General features: G+C 37.8%; 1 protein-coding gene across 5 annotated transcripts in view; it reads left to right on the forward strand.

Moving 5' to 3' along the window:
* The window catches only part of KLF8 (KLF transcription factor 8), a 54,882-nt gene that overhangs the window by 14,173 nt on the left and 24,583 nt on the right, over positions 1–16,126 (forward strand). For 3 of the 5 annotated variants that reach the window (XM_054470938.1, XM_063660544.1, XM_054470937.2), the window contains exon 3: positions 3,710–3,783. The exons of the other annotated variants lie outside the window; for them this stretch is intronic. In XM_054470938.1, coding sequence (XP_054326913.1) covers positions 3,710–3,783 — 74 coding nt within the window. The remainder of the gene's footprint in view (positions 1–3,709; positions 3,784–16,126) is intronic. 5 annotated transcript variants of the gene reach the window in all.

Raw genomic sequence — 16,126 nt, forward strand, 5'->3', positions numbered from 1 at the left:
TATTATTCCCATTTTACAGATGAGAAAACAGACACAGGAGGCTGGAAAAACTTTGCCAATCTTCTTACTGTTAAGAAGTCACAGAATCAGAATGTGATTCTAGGCACTCACTCCAGAGCCCACATGTTTTACTACACTTTGAGAGCAATGTGGAGTATTGACCAGAAGGGGAAGGAAGTGACTATGAAATGATGAAGGGCTAGATTTAAGAGATATATCTGTAGGAGAATTATTATAGCTGATAACCAACTGGCTGAAGATAGGGAGAGAGGAGTCAAAGATGGCTGACCCCTAGGTCTTTAGACTGATAGACTGGGTTTATGGTGGTGCTAGAAATTAAGATTAGAAATATAAGAGGTGGAGCAGGTTTGTGAACTCATGGAGTATAAAAGTCTTATTTGATACACAGGACAGATTCTTTGGGCCAGAGTTCAAGATTCTGATAATCAACAATAATAATGGTGATAATAGCTAACTGAGAGTGTTCTATATGCCAGGATTTGTTTTAAGTGTATTTACGTGTACAGTTATTCATCCCTTAATGAAGGGGATATATTCTGCAAAATACATCTTTAGACAATTTTTACATTGTGTGAATATCATAGAATGTACTAACATAAACCTAGATGGTATAATCTACTACAGCCTAGGCTATATGGTATAGCTTATTGCTCCTAGGCTACAAACTTCTATAGCATGTTACTGTACTGGATACTGTAGGCAGTTGTAGCATAATGGTGTATATTTGTGTGTCTAAACATAGAAAAGGCACAGTTAAAATATGGTATAAAAGATTTTAAAATGGTGTACCTGAGCACCACTTAACATGAAGGAAACTTGCAGAACTAGAAGTTGCTCTGAGTAAGTCACTTAGTGAGTAGCGAGTGAACGTTAAGGCCTAGGACATTACTGTACCTTACTTTAGACTTTTTAAACAGTGTACACTAGGCTACACTAAATTTATAAACAATTTTTTTCTTATAAATTAACCTTAGCTTACTATAACTTTTTTAGCTTAAAACACAAATCCTGTACAGCTGTACAAAAATATTTTATTTCTTTTTATTCTTTTATAAGCTTTTTTCTATTGTTATTTTTATTTTTTATTTTTTGCTTTTTACAAGTTTTTGTTAAAAACTAAGACACAAAGACACACATCAGCCTAGGCCTATGAGGATCAGGATCATCAATATCACTGTCTTCTACCTTATATCTTGTCCCACTGGAAGGTCTTCAGGGGTAATAACGTGCATGGAGCTGCCGTCTCCTATGACAACAATACCTTCTTCTGGGATACCTCCTGAAGGACCTGCCTGAGAATGTTCTATAATTAACTTTTTTTTAGTAAGTAGAAGGAGTACACTCTAAAATGATGATAGAATGTATAGTGTAGTAAATACAGAAAACAATAACATAGTCATTTATTATCATTGTTAAGTATTACGTACTGTATATAATTATATTGACTGACAGCACAGTCGATTTGTTTACACCAGCATGAGTAATGCTTTGCACTGTGACATTACAGCGGGTATGATGTCACTAGGTGATAAGAATTTTTTAGCTCTGTTATAATCGTATAGAATCATTGTCGTATCTGTGAGAACACTTGGACACAGGAAGGGGAACATCACACACCGGGGCCTGTCATGGGGTGGGGGGAGAGCGGAGGGATAGCATTAGGAGATACGCCTAATGTAAATGACCAGTTAATGGGTGCAGCACACCAACATGGCACATGGATACATATGTAACAAATCTGCACATTGTGCACGTGTACCCTAGAACTTAAAGTATGAGAAAAAAAAAGAATCATTGTCGTATCTGTGGGTCATTGTTGACTGAAACGTCATTACATGGCATATGAATGTATTAACATGGAATGTTCACATTAACTCTGTTAAGGCAATACCATGTTCCCCTCTTTTGGCAGGTGAAGAAACTGAGGTTCATAGAAGCTAATATCGCTTCTCAGAATCACTCTGCTTCCTCAACTCTGCTGTCTCTTAATCCATAGGAATCGAAGAACAGATTGGAGATGGCTCTCTTAAGTTGTGCTTGCTAGAAATAATGAAGCCTGTTGAAGGTGTTGTGTGAATGCAGAGGGAGAATTGAATCTTCTCCACTCCTACGGATGTTTCTGGCAGCAACAAAGAAAGCTCTCCTGGCATTTTGGTGCCCCCCTGTGGGCTGTATGAGAGTTACCTGACCTCACATTCTTTTTCCACCATCACACCTCCTTTTCCTGTCTTAGAAATCAGAAAAAGCTTAGCTACCCTCTCTACCACCTCTCACTTCATAGTTAATTACACCTCAGCCATCTTTCATGCATAAATTATCTAATTTTCTTTCGTTCTTTTTCACCCTTTTCCAGTTTCTGTACTTGAGAAAACACATTCTCTCACTCTTCTGTCACTGTCATCAAAAACCTTCGGAAATGTGATTAAACACCTACCATGTACCAGGCAATGTTCTAGGGCCTTGGAATACATTAGTGAAAAAAACAAAGACGAAAGTATCTGCCTGCAAGGAGCTCAGATTCTATTGGAAGTCAGTTTTCTTAATTCTGGCTTCTACTATTCTTATTACTTACTACAGTTCCTCCATTAACCTGTTAAAAGAGAAACTTTAGACAAATTACACTTAACAGTTTAATCGAGCAAAGAATGATTCATGAATCAGGCAGCCCCCAATAGATTCAGAGCAACTCTGGGGCTGCCACGTAGTCAGATAATATTTATGGACAGAAAATGGAAGTGAGGTACAGAAACAGCCGGATTGATTATATCTCAGTATTTGCCTTATTCAAACACTTCGAGTTGTTGACTGCCTGTAATTGGCTGAAACTCTGTGATTGGTGCAACAGTTGATTACACTGTCTACACATCCAGTTAGGTTATGGTTCATTATGGATGGGGAAACCTTTAGGCTGAACTTGAAATATGTAAGGAGGAAGCTTTAAGCTAACCTTAATTTAACAAACCCCACCCTCAAGTTCCATGGAAGCCTTAGGGCTCTGCAGAGGATAGTCTGAAATCTTTTAATCATAGATGGACAAGTTGAGGCTTAGGAAAAAAAAAGGCCTTGCCAAAGATTATGGGATGTGAGTGCTGCACATCTAACTCCCAGAAAATCTGGTTGAGGAAGAAAGCTAGTAGGTGCTTCTAGTATGAATGACTGATGGTTTAAGGCAGCTGGATTAAGACACTAATTCCTTTTTTTAAGAGGAAAAACTAAAGAGGAAAGAGAAAACTGTTTTTATTACCCCACCTGGCTTGTAGATTTAAGAGACGTAGACAGATAAAATACGTCTCTAGAGAGATTTGGCCTTGATGTGTAAATAAGTTCACTGGGGTAAATATACATATAGGAGCTTGGAACTCCTTCAAGCAAGAACTAGACCAGGAAGGTAGAATACTGAAAACTGTAGCTATGCTGATGTTCCTATGAAGGTAGAGCATGTTGGAGCAATAGGAAGAAACAGATTACCTGCACGTAGTTTGGTGGAGGGGAGCAGCTAATACTATTGGGGAAAAGTTAGGGCCATCTTGATGAGTAAAATAAATCAGAAGGTTTCAATGACTTATCAGTATCTAGTAAGTACTGAAAGATAAAGGTCATAGAACACACATAACATTAATGGCATACTTATGCATATAGTGGGTTAGATTTTATTCTGAAAGTTGTCTTTTCCTTTTCTCTTTTCCAGATATGGATAAACTCATAAACAACTTGGAAGTCCAACTTAATTCAGAAGGTGGCTCAATGCAGGTATTCAAGCAGGTCAGTTATCAGGAAAATAGGGTACTAATATTGGGCCATAATAGTATTGAATACCTGGTAGTGATTACAGAATTTAAACTCATTTTTCTTTCTATAACATGTTTGGGGATTGAGAAGAGGTGAAGGAAGACATATTTCTAGAAAGTGTATGAATGCCTTGGTTTCATGTTCAGCTGGGGAGTAGATCTGGCCTAAAAGAAACATAGCCTCTGGAATCAAGGCTATAAAGACAAGAGTAGACCTTTAGTAGACAATAGCAACTATTTATATAGCACTATTTCATATTTCAGATAGGATGAAAATTAAATGCATTGTCTTATTTAATCTTCACCATAATCCTGTTGAACAGTGTATTAATTAGTATTCTCCAGGGAAACAGAACCAACAGGATATGTGTGTATGGTGTATGTGTGTGTATGCATATATGTACATGGAGAGAGAGAGAGATTTCAAGAAATTGGCTCATTAGATTGTGGAGGCATGGCAAGTCCAAAACCCCATCAGGGGTAGGCCGGCAGGCTGAAGATTCAGAAGGAGTTACAGTTTGAGTCCAAAAGCAGATTGTGAGAAGAATTCTTTCTTGCTCTATGGAGGACAGTCTTTGTTTTACTAAGGCCTTCAACTGATTGGATGAGGACCACTCACATTATAGAGAGTAATGTGCCCTATTTAAAGTACAATGTTTTAAATGTTGGTCTCATCCAAAAAAATGTCTTCACAGAAACATCTAGAATAATGTTTGACCAAATATCTGGGCATGTGGCCCAGCCAAGTTGTCACATAAAATTAACCATCATTATTCTTAATTTCCCCATTTGATGGAAAATAAAACTGGCCTTGAACACTCCAAGAATTAGGATTCGAAACAGATTATCTGGATTTTATATCCCAGGGCTCTGTGCTAGATGTCGAAGTCCCGTCTTTCTTGGGGTTGCAAATTCACTGCATGAGTGAAACTCAAATACAGTCAAAATTAACCCTGAAAATCCTTAAATCACCTATAGACTTGAGTATACAGTGTTGTATATACAATACTTGTCTGTTTCTTTATTTAATTCATCAGATAAAGTAGGTTACATTTAGGAATCTTTTTGTTATAATTTCAACTTTTATTTTGTTTTTTGAATTTTTAAATATTTATTTATTTATTTATTTATTTATTTTATTTATTTATTTTTTTTTTGAGACGGAGTCTCACTCTGTCACCCAGGATGGAGTGCAGTGGCGCAATCTTGGCTCACTGCATCCTCTGCCTTCCAGGTTCAAGCTATTCTTCTGCCTCAGCCTCCCAAGTAGCTGGGTCTACAGGCACGCACCACCATGCCTGGCTAATTTTTGTATTTTTAGTAGAGACATGGTTTCACTATATTGGCCAGGCTGGTCTCAAACTCCTGACCTCATGATCCGCCCACCTCAGCCTCCCAGAGTGCTGGGATTATAGATGTGAGCCACCGTACCTGGCCTTATTTTTAATTTTTGTAGGTACATAGTAGGTATATATATTTATGGGATACATTGAGATGTTTTCATACAGGCATGCAATGTGAAATAATCACATTATGGAGAATGGGGTATCCATCCCTGCAGCATTTATCCTTTGTGTTACAAACAATGCAATTACACTCTTTTAGATATTTTTTAAGTGTACAATTAAGTTATTATTGACTCTAGTCACCCTATCGTGCTGTCAAATAGTAGTTCTTATTTGTTATTTCTAACTTTTTTTTTTTTTTTTTGAGATGGAGTCTCTCTCTGTTGCCCAGGCTGGAGTACAGTGGTGGCTTCTCAGCTCACTGCAACCTCCGCCTCCCAGATTCAAGCAATTCTCTTGCCTCAGCCTCCTGAGTAGCTAGGACTACAGGCACACGCCACCACGCCCAGCTAATTTTTTGTATTTTTAGTAGAGACAGAGTTTCACCATGTTGGCCAGGCTGGTCTCAAAATCCTGACCTCGGGTGATCTGCCCACGTCACCTCCCAAAGTGCTGGGGATTACAGGATACAGCCACTGCACCCAGACAATTTCTAACTATTTTTTCGTACACATTCACCATGACCACCTCCTCCTCAACACCCCACTGCCCTTCCCAGCCTCTGGTAACCATCCTTCTACTCTCTATGTCCATGAGTTCAATGGTTTCGATTTTTAGATCCCACAAATAAATAAGAACATGTGATATTTGTCTTTCTATACCTGACTTATTTCACTGAACATAATAATCTCCAGTTCCATCCATGTTATTGCAAATGACAGGATCTCATTCTTTTTATGGCTGAATAGTACTCCATCGTGTATGTGTACCACATTTTCTTTATCCGTTCATCTGTTGATGAATACTTAGGTTGCTTCCAAATCTTAGCTATTGTGAATAGTGCTGCAACAAACATGGAAGTGCAGGTATCTCTTTGATATACTGATTTCCTTTCTTTTTGGTATATACCCAGCAGTGGGATTGCTGGATCATACAGTAGCTCAATTTTCAATTTTTTTGAGGAACCTCCAAACTGTTCTCCATAGCTGCTGTACTAATTTACATTCCCACCAACAGTGCACAAGTGTTTTCTTTTCTCCACATCCTCACCAGCATTTATTATTGCCTGTCTCTTGGATAAAAGCCATTTTAAATATCTCATTGTAGTTTTGATTTGCATTTCTCTGATGATCACCGATGTTGAGCACCTTTTCATATACCTGTTTGCCATTTGTATGTCTTCTTTTGAGAAATGTCTATTCAAATGTTTTACCCATTTTTAAATTGAATTATTAGACTTTTTTCTATTGAGTTGTTTGAGCTCATTATATATTCTGGTGATTAATCGTTGTCAGATGGGTAGTTTACAAATATTTTCTCCCAATCTATGGGTTGTCTCTTCACTTTGTTGATTGAATCCTTTGCTTTGCAGAAGCTTTTTAATTGATGTGATCTCATTTGTTCCTGTTTGCTTTGGTTGCCTGTTTTTGTGGGGTATTGCTCAAGAAATTTTTGCCCAGACGAACGTCCTGGAGATTTTCCCAAATATTTTCTGCGGCAGTTTCATAGTTTGAGGTCTTAGATTTAACTCTTTAATCCATTTTAATTTAATTTTTGTATATGGTTAGAGATAGGGTTCTGGTTTCATTGTTCTGCATGTGGATATCCAGTTTTCCCAGCACCATTTATTGAAGAGACCATGCATTCCCCAATGTATGTTCCTGGCATCTTTGTAAAAAATGAATTCTTTGTAGATGTATGGCTTTATTTCTGGGTTCTCTATTTTGTTCCACTGCGCTGTATGTTTGTTTTCATGCCAATACAATGCCATTTTGGTTACTATAGCTCTGTAGTATAACTTGAAGTCAGGTAATGTGATTCCTTCAGTTTTGTTCTTTTTGCTTAGGATAACTGGCTATTCTCGGTATTTGTGGTTAGATATAAATTTTCGGATTTCGTTTTTCTATCTTTGTACATAATGTCTTTTTTTCTTTTTCTTTTTTTTTTCTTCTTTTTTTATTTTGAGATGTTGTCTCACTCTGTTGCCCAGGCCGGAGTGCAGTGGCACAATCTTGGCTCATTGAAACCTTCACCTCCTGGCTTCCAGCAATTCTTGTGCCTCAGCCACCCAAGTAGCAGGGACTATGGGCATGTGCCACCATGCCCAGCTAATTTTTTTTTTTTTTTTTTTTTTTTTTTTTTTTTTTTTTGGTAGAGACGGGGTTTCACCATGTTAACCAGACTGGTCCTGAACTCCTAACCTGAAGTGATCCACCCACCTCGGCTTCCCAAAGTGTTGAGATTACAGACATGAGCCACCATGCCCAGACAAGAATGTCATTGGTATTTTGATAGGGATTTTATTGAATCTGTATTGTGTTTTAGGTAGTATTGAAGCAGGATATTTCCCTGACCCATTCGTGGGTGGGAACTGGAGTGCACTGGTGCTGGACCTAGCTGGTGCTTTGGCACTAGCAGAGGCGAATTCCACTCACTTAAACCTGCTGTGTTCTACCCCTTGTGGGAGGGGAAGCACAGGTCAGTGGGTGCAGGAGCTGGGGTGAGTGCCTTTGGGCACCGGCAGGAGCAAAACTGTATGCGCACCCCGCAGCAGAGTCTGGGGGGTGCCTGTGACCCCTGAAGCCCCAGAAGGAGTGTTACAGTACCCTTTTAGCTTTGCTGTCTGCAGATGGCTTAAGCATTAACAGCTCACCAGAGGGTCAGTGTAACAGCCTTTTGCACCCACACTCAAGTTCTTGTCTGGCATCCAGGAGGAATGAGGTTACGCAATGAATCAAAGGTGGTTAATGTGGGGGATTTTATTGCTGATCAAAGTGGCTATCAGTGGGAGGGGGAGCTGAAAAGGAGATGGAGTGGGAAGATAATCCTCCCCTGGATTCCAGCTGTCCCCATTTGGACTCCTCTCCAAAGCTATGCCATCAAGCTGTCCCTCTGAAGTCAAGCCACTTCTCTCCAACATCCAACTATAATCTTCAACGTTCAGCTGCTTCTCCTCTTTCTGCCAGCTGAGCCTGGGTTTTTATGGGCAAGGATAGGGGGCAGGGTCAGCCATGGGTGGTTTTGGAAAAGGCAACATTCAAGCAGGAAAACGGAAATGTAAGTTCTCACTTTGGACCGTGGTTCTAGGCTTCAGGGTGGGGCCCTCACCAGGGACCTGCCCACTTCTGCCTAGAATTTCCCTGCCTCCTGTCCCTGTCAGTATGGACATTTCAACAATATTGATTCTTCCAATCCATGAGCATAGAATATTTTTCCATTTTTTGATGTCCTCTTCAATTTCTTTCATCAGTGTTTTATAGTTTTCATTGTAGATATCTCCCACTTCTTTGGTTAATTTGTAGGTATTTAATTTTATGTGTGGCTATTGTAAGCAGGTTTACTTTTTTTTTTCTTTTTCAGATTGTTCACTGTTGGCATAAAGATGCTACTGATTTGATTAGTTTGATTTTCTATACTGCAACTTTACTGAATTTGTTTATGGGTTCTAATAGTTTTTTGTGGAGTTTTTAGGTTTTTCCAAATATAGGATCATATCATCTGCAAACAAAAATAATTTTACTTCTCTTTTTCCAATTTGAATACCCTTTATATCTTTCTCTTTTCTGATGGCTCTAGCCAGGACTTCCAATACTATGTGGAATAACAGTGTTGACAGTGGGCATCCTTGACATGTGCCAGGTCTTAGAGGAAAGGCCTTCAGTTTTTCCCCATTCGATATGATACTAGCTGTGGGTCTGTTTTATATGGCTTTTATTATGCTGAGGGGTTACTTGTATCCCCAGTTTTTTGAAGGGATGTTGAATTTTATCAAATGCTTTTTCAGCATAAATTGAAATAATCATGGTTTTTAATCCTTCATTCTGTTGATATTATGTATCACATTGATTGATTTGTGTATGTTGAACTGTCTTTGCACCCAGGGATCCCACTTGGTCAGGATGAAGGATCTTTCTAATGTATTGTTGAATTCGGTTTGCCAGTAGCTTGTTGAGGATTTTTGCATCAGTATTCATCAGAGATATTGGCCTGTAATTTTCTTTTTTTGATGTGTCTTTGTCTAGTTTTGGTATCAGGGTAATACTGGCCTTGTAGAATGAGTTTGGAAATAGTCCCTCCTCTATTTTTCAGAATAGTTTCAGTAGAATTGGTATGAGCTCTTCTTTAAATGTTTGGTAGAATTCAGCTGTGAAGACATCAGGTCCTGGGCTTTTCTTTACTAGGAGACTTTTTATTATGGTTTCAATCTCATTACTTGTTATTGGTCTGTTCATGTTTTGGATTTCATGATTCAATCCTGGTAGGTTATATGTGTCTAGGAATTTGTCCATTTTTTTCTAGATTTTTCAATTCATTGACATATAATTGCTCACAGTGGCCACTAATGATCCTTTGAATTTCTGCAATATCAGTTGTAATGTCTTTTTCATTTCTGATATTATTTATTTGGATCTTCTCTCTTTTTTTCTCATTAGCCTGGCTAAAGGTTTGTCAATTTTGTTTAACTTTTCAAAGAACAACTTTTTGTTTCACAGATCTTTTGTATTGTTTTATTTCAAATTCTTTTAATTCTCCTCTCATCTTTGTTATTTCTTCTACTAATTTTGGGTTTGGTTTGCTCTTGCTTTTCTATTTTTTTTTCCAAAAGAATAAGCAGGTATCATTGCTTTTCTAGGTCTTTAAGATGAATTATTAGATTGTCTATTTGAAGTTTTTTCTGTCTTCTGATGTAGGCACTTACAGCTATAAAACTTCCCTCTTATGACTGCTTTTGCTATATTCCATAGGTTTCGATATATTGTTTTCCATTATCATTTGTTTCAAGAAATTTTTCAATTTTCTTCTTAATTTCTTCATTGACTCACTGGTCATTCAGGAGCAATTTTTGTTGTTGTTGTTTGTTTGTTTGAGACGGAGTTTCACTGGTGTTGCCCAGGCTGGAGTGAAACGGTGTGATCTCAGCTCACTGCAACTTCTGCCTCCAGAGTTCAAGTGATTTTCCTGCCTCAGGCTCACGAATAGTTGGGATTACAGGCATGCGCCACCACACCCGGCTGATTTTGTATTTTTAGTAGAGACGGGGTTTCTCCATGTTGGTCAGGCTGGTCTCGAACTCCCAACCTCAGGTGATCTGTCTGCCTCGGCCTCCCAAAGTGCTGGGATTACAGGCGTGAGCCACCACGCCTGGCAGGAGCATATTTTTTAATTTCCCTAATTAAATTAAAGTTTAATAATATTATTAAACATTAATAAATTAATGTTTTATAATACTACTGGTGTATGGTGTTTGTATAGTTTCCTAAATTCCTCTTGTTATTAATTTCTAGTTTTATTCTATTGTGGCCAGAGAAGATGCTTGATGTTATTTCAGGTTTTCTGAGTGTCTTAAGATGTGTTTTTTCACCTAACATATAGTCTGTCATTGAGAATGATCCTTGTGCTGGGGAAAATAATGTGTATTCTTCAGCCATTGGATGAAATGTTCTGTAAATATATATTGGATCCATTTGGTCTATAGTGCAGATTAAGTCTGATGTTTCTTTGTTGAGTGTCTTCAACTTTTATTTTAGATTCAGGGGATACATGTGCAGGTTTGTTACATGGGTGTATTGTGTGATGCCGAGGTTTGGGATATGGATGATCTTGTCACCATGGTAGTGAGCATAGTATTCAATGGTTTTTCAACCCTTGTTCTCCTCTCTCCCTCCTTCTTCTAGTAGTACCCAGTGTCAATTTTTGCCATCTTTATGTCCATGAGTACCCAGTGTTTAGCTCTCATAAATAAGAACATACAGTATTTGGTTTTCTGTTCCTGCATTAATTCCCTTAGGAGAATAGCCTCTAGCTGTATCCATATTGCTGCAAAAGACATGATGTTTTTCTTATTTATGTCTGCATAGTACTCCATAGTATATCTTTACCACATTTTCTTGATTCATTCCGCCATTGATGGGCGCCTACGTTGATTTCATGTCTTTGCTATTGTGAATAATGCTGTGATGAACATATAAGTGCAGGTATATTTTTGGTAGAATGATTTATTTTCTTTTGTATATATACCGAGTAATAGGATTGTTGGGTCAAATGGTAGTTCTGTATTAAGTTCCTTGAGAAATCTAGGAGTCAGTTTTAAAAATTGTTCTCAATCATTGTTTGGCCCATGGTGTATAAATGAATTTGCTTAAGTTACATATGCATATAGATGAGAATCCTTTGTACTGTTTTAATGATATTTAGCCCTATTTGATGTCCCATTTACCTTAATCATAGCTTTTGCATTTAGGAATTATTAGCACATCAAAACTTGCTAATTGTTGGAAAACTTCTGCCTGTTGCTAGAGCTTACTCATAGTTAATACCAAGAGGAAGCTGAGTATAAGTAGTAATAGATAAAAATCTATTGTACTTGTAATAAAAAATACTCTTCATTGAAATGTCGTTGAGCATGCATAGCTACCTTTGTTGTTGTTGTTGTTGTTGTTGTTGTTTTGAGATGGCGTCTCGCTCTGTCACCCAGGCTTGAGTGCAGTGGCATGATCTCGGTTCACTGCAAGCTCCGCCTCCTGCCTTCATGCCATTCTCCTGCCTCAGCCTCCCGAGTAGCTGGGACCACAGGCACCCACCACCACACCTGGCTAATTTTGTTTTGTATTTTCAGTAGAGACAGGGTTTCAACATGTTAGCCAGGATGGTCTCAATCTCCTGACCTCGTGATCCACCCGCCTCGGCCTCCCAAGGTGCTGGGATTACAGGCGTGAGCCACCGCGCCTGGCCAAAGCTACCTTATTTTGAAATCTCAGTGTACCTAAGTATAATTCTAGAAATGTTTTTCTATGCATTCTTTAGGTATACTGAACTTCCAGAATTTGGAGGCACTTTGAAATTGGTTCAATGTGTAGAAAAGTCTGGATAGTAAGGGATCTAAGCACTTTTTTTGTTTGTTTCTTGGCATTTCCAGGATATCTTATTTTTAGGAAAGCTAGACTGCTTGTGATACATGGCCACAGCACACTGGCCGTGTCTCAGGTGACAAGGGCCAGGAGTTTGTGTTCTATAACTACACAACGCTGGCAACATTCTAGTGTGGAGAAGCCTCCTGGTTTGATTCATTATAGGATTTGTTTATGTCAAAAGTTAGGACTAATGGGTGGGTGTGTAGCTCAGGGCACACATGCTGCTCTCCCTTCTCTAAATTTCCATATCAACATAACATACAGTGAAAGAGCATTTGGTAGTCACCTGCGCTTTATTTTTCGTTTCTGATTACTTCCTACAAGTGGGATGTCTTGGTCAAAATGTATGAGCAGTGTTAGGGTTAAATTTTATCATACATGTCTCTCCTTTACCCTAATTTAATACTGTTAATATTTGGCACATATTTTCACACAGCCTGATTCTCTCTCTCTCCCCCTCCATTTTATTACTATTGTAAGTTGCATCAAGAAACTTCACCCCTAAATTATTCTGCATGCATCACCTACAAATAATGACATTGTCCTACATAACTACATCAGCACTGTCAAGCCCAAGAAAATGAACAATATTTCCATGATACTATCTTTTTTTTTTTCCTTCTCTTTTTTTAAAGCTGGGCTGCATTCTCAGGGTTCATACATTTCTGTGCCACTTTTCCCCACACTGTTTTTTCTACATGGATTGTGCCTCAATGAGCTCATTGTTATTGAATAACTCCAATAACTCCAAATAACTCCAATAGCTCACCAAACTCTTTACTTTTCTTAGGGCTCAAATTCCAATTCTACCTCTTCCATGAAACATACACAGAAAACCCCAACTGTCGCGAATCTCTAGTGAACTCATGCTCCTGGAACACGAAATTGTCTGTATTAGTTACTAATGTGGTACCTGTTCTCTATTGTCAACTGCTTTATGTAAACATCTCTTTTCTCCCCAGTAATATTTTTTGTCTCCCAAACTTCAATTATTTACTTACCACTTTCACGATTTTTTGCCACATCCTTGCCATCAATATTATTTACATACTTTAAAATTATTTAAATAAATAAATAAATAAATCTATATTAGTTTTGTCCTAAGCTATCTGGAGAATTCTCGGTTTGATGTGAGGTATTACTTTCCTAGAATTGCTGACACAAACTACCACAAACTAGGTGGGTTAAAACAAGAGAAATGTGTTCTCTCACAGTTCTGGAGGCCAGAAATCTGAAATCAAGTTATTGTCAGGGTCATGCTGCCTCTGAAGGCTTTAGTGAAGAGTCTTTTCCTTGCCTCTTCCAGCTTCTGGTACATATAGGTGTTCTTTGGCTTGTAGCCCCGTCACTCCACTGTCAGCCTGCATCTTCACATTACCTTCTCCTCTGTATCTCTGTGTGTTATTCCTCTGTATGTCTCTTATAAGGACACTAGTCATAGAATTTAGGGCCCACCCAGATAATCCAGCAGGATCTCTTCAAGATCTTTAATTACATCTGCAAAGATACTTTTTCCAAGAAGACTCTGGGAATTGAGGTGTGGACGGGTGTTTTTGAGGGTCACCATTCAGCCCACTACAATGTGTTATATATATTTTCCAATGTACAGTACAATAGAGTAAGCATAAATATTAAAATAACTTCATCCATGTATTACCCAAAAACAACCTTAGATTCTTTGAGAAACAAAAACTGATTTAGTATTTTTCACATTTTCTATAGTTTTGTGCTAGGTACTAAGCAAATACCTAGTGAACAATATATGCATACATATACATATATACATACATTTGTACATTTATGATCTCATTTTGCCTGATTGTGGCTACTACTATCCCAATCTCTTAAAATTGCCGGGTTTGTTAGATTAAGTCTAGGTTTCTAATAATACCCATCTCCATCCACCTCTTCATTTTCTAATACCCAAACACATAATGCTCTTATTAGAAAAAGAATTGAGTTTTAGAAGGTTAAACAGACTTTTTGACCTAAACAATGAATGTGTACAATACATGTGTGCATATGTATCCAGGCATAAAACTAATTGGTTTAACCCAGAGCAAAGCTGGAAGGTACCTGTTTACAAAAACAGGTTTCCTCTTTCTGTTTGGGAGGAGCCTAGGCTTTATTGTGTTTCTATAACATCCCTTCCTCTCCTTCCACCTACTGTGCTGTCTATAGTATTTTGTTCTTCATTTCTAATCTTGCATTACCACTTTCAAGCTCCACATCAGAGCTGTTTCAAATACATGAAAAATGGAAACTTTGTAACAGTTGATTCCACTGATTCTCAGGGCCTCTCTACCTATCTTAATCAAATGCTTAAATATTTGTGAAATTAACCAACTTTTCTCAGAGTTTATTTCTAGAATTGAGAGGGGCGTTTCCTAAGAACCAAAACGGTCTCATCTTTAGTAATATATGAATAAATAACTCTTTTTATATTTTTTTGTCCACTCAAATTGGCTTAAGAAAACCTGATAAGGATTCTGGGTATTTGAGGAGTAGCACTGTGGAAATTAAAGCTTGTCTTCAAACCACTCCTAAGTTTCTTTGTTTTCTTTCATGCACAACCTTCTTCATAGATTCAGAAATCTGGGAATTCAGGATAAAGACTTAAAATAGCAAATGGGGAAAGTAGCTATTCTCTTTGATAGTGATTGACTAGAGAACACTTAAAAACTGAAGCCATCACACCACGCTAAAGATGAAGAAAGATTACTTTAAAAGAAAAATCTGATGACAGAACAATCCTCAGATGAGCTTTCACAGCTGAAGTGATTATATTCAATGAAGCATGAAATAGGTAGCCATCCCGAGTCATCTTAGTGAGGATTCTTAAAATCACCAAAATTCTAGGGACAAAAACTCACTCAATCAAGACTTGAAGGTCTTCTTCAGAACCTCCAAGCATAATGTGCTATCTATAAAGATAAGGTAAAAAAAATAGGGTATTGGGTTGTTTTTTTTTTAACCATAGGGAGGATTATATTCAAACTACAGAATAAGTTAGACTGTATAACAATATTTTTATTAAAATTATTTTGATCATATTGAAAAAAGAATCCTCAGTGCACACAAACAAAACTTATTCACCCTGATAGTGTGTAGATATGGAATGCTTGTCTTTAAGCCACAAAGGAAGGAACAATAAGGTCAACCTTGACACCTGCTTTTGAGAACAGTCTGTTTTCTCAAGAAAGCTTGCATTCAGAAGACAATATTTACACCCAGAAAATACTTGCTACAAGATAGATTCACTTAGACATAAGAGGCGTACTTGGGAGTGATATGTACAGAAAAAAGTATGTGATGCTATGCTTTGACGAAGTTACTGTTAAGATACTAAAACCCAAACAACTGCCCTTCCAACATTTCTCTCAAAGCCTTTTGATGGCAGGAGAGAAGTAATGATTGAAGCCCTGATGCAGACAGGGTTTGGTTAAGAATTGGCAAACCACAAAATAGGTTTAGTCTATAAAAGGACAACTAATGATGGCCTGTTGGAGCAGGACCCTGTGACACTGTATCTCATCAAGGCAATAAGAATAGACTATCAGTTCTTCAGTTTCTTGACTTTCATCAATCAGTTTCCATTTTAGATGTTCCTACGTAATGTTTTTCAATAAAATGCATACCTGCAGATCAATTATCAGCTAAGCACAAGGCCTTGAGCTAGTAACATTGTTGTAGGCAGCATCATCTCACTGAAATGGCCTTTCTTTGGCAAAAGAGAGTAAAAGTTGCCAAAGTAGTGTTTATTTTATAGTTAGGATTCAAAGCTTCAGCTTTTTCAGGTTTCTTAGTCCAAAAAGTCCGTAAAATTTAGCTAAATCTTTTCTTAATTTCAGTGGCAAGTTGTGTTTATTTATACAACTGCACCCACAACTACATTCTTACA

Source organism: Pongo pygmaeus, chromosome X, assembly GCF_028885625.2.
Source record: "Pongo pygmaeus isolate AG05252 chromosome X, NHGRI_mPonPyg2-v2.0_pri, whole genome shotgun sequence".
Taxonomy (NCBI): Eukaryota; Metazoa; Chordata; class Mammalia; order Primates; family Hominidae; genus Pongo; species Pongo pygmaeus.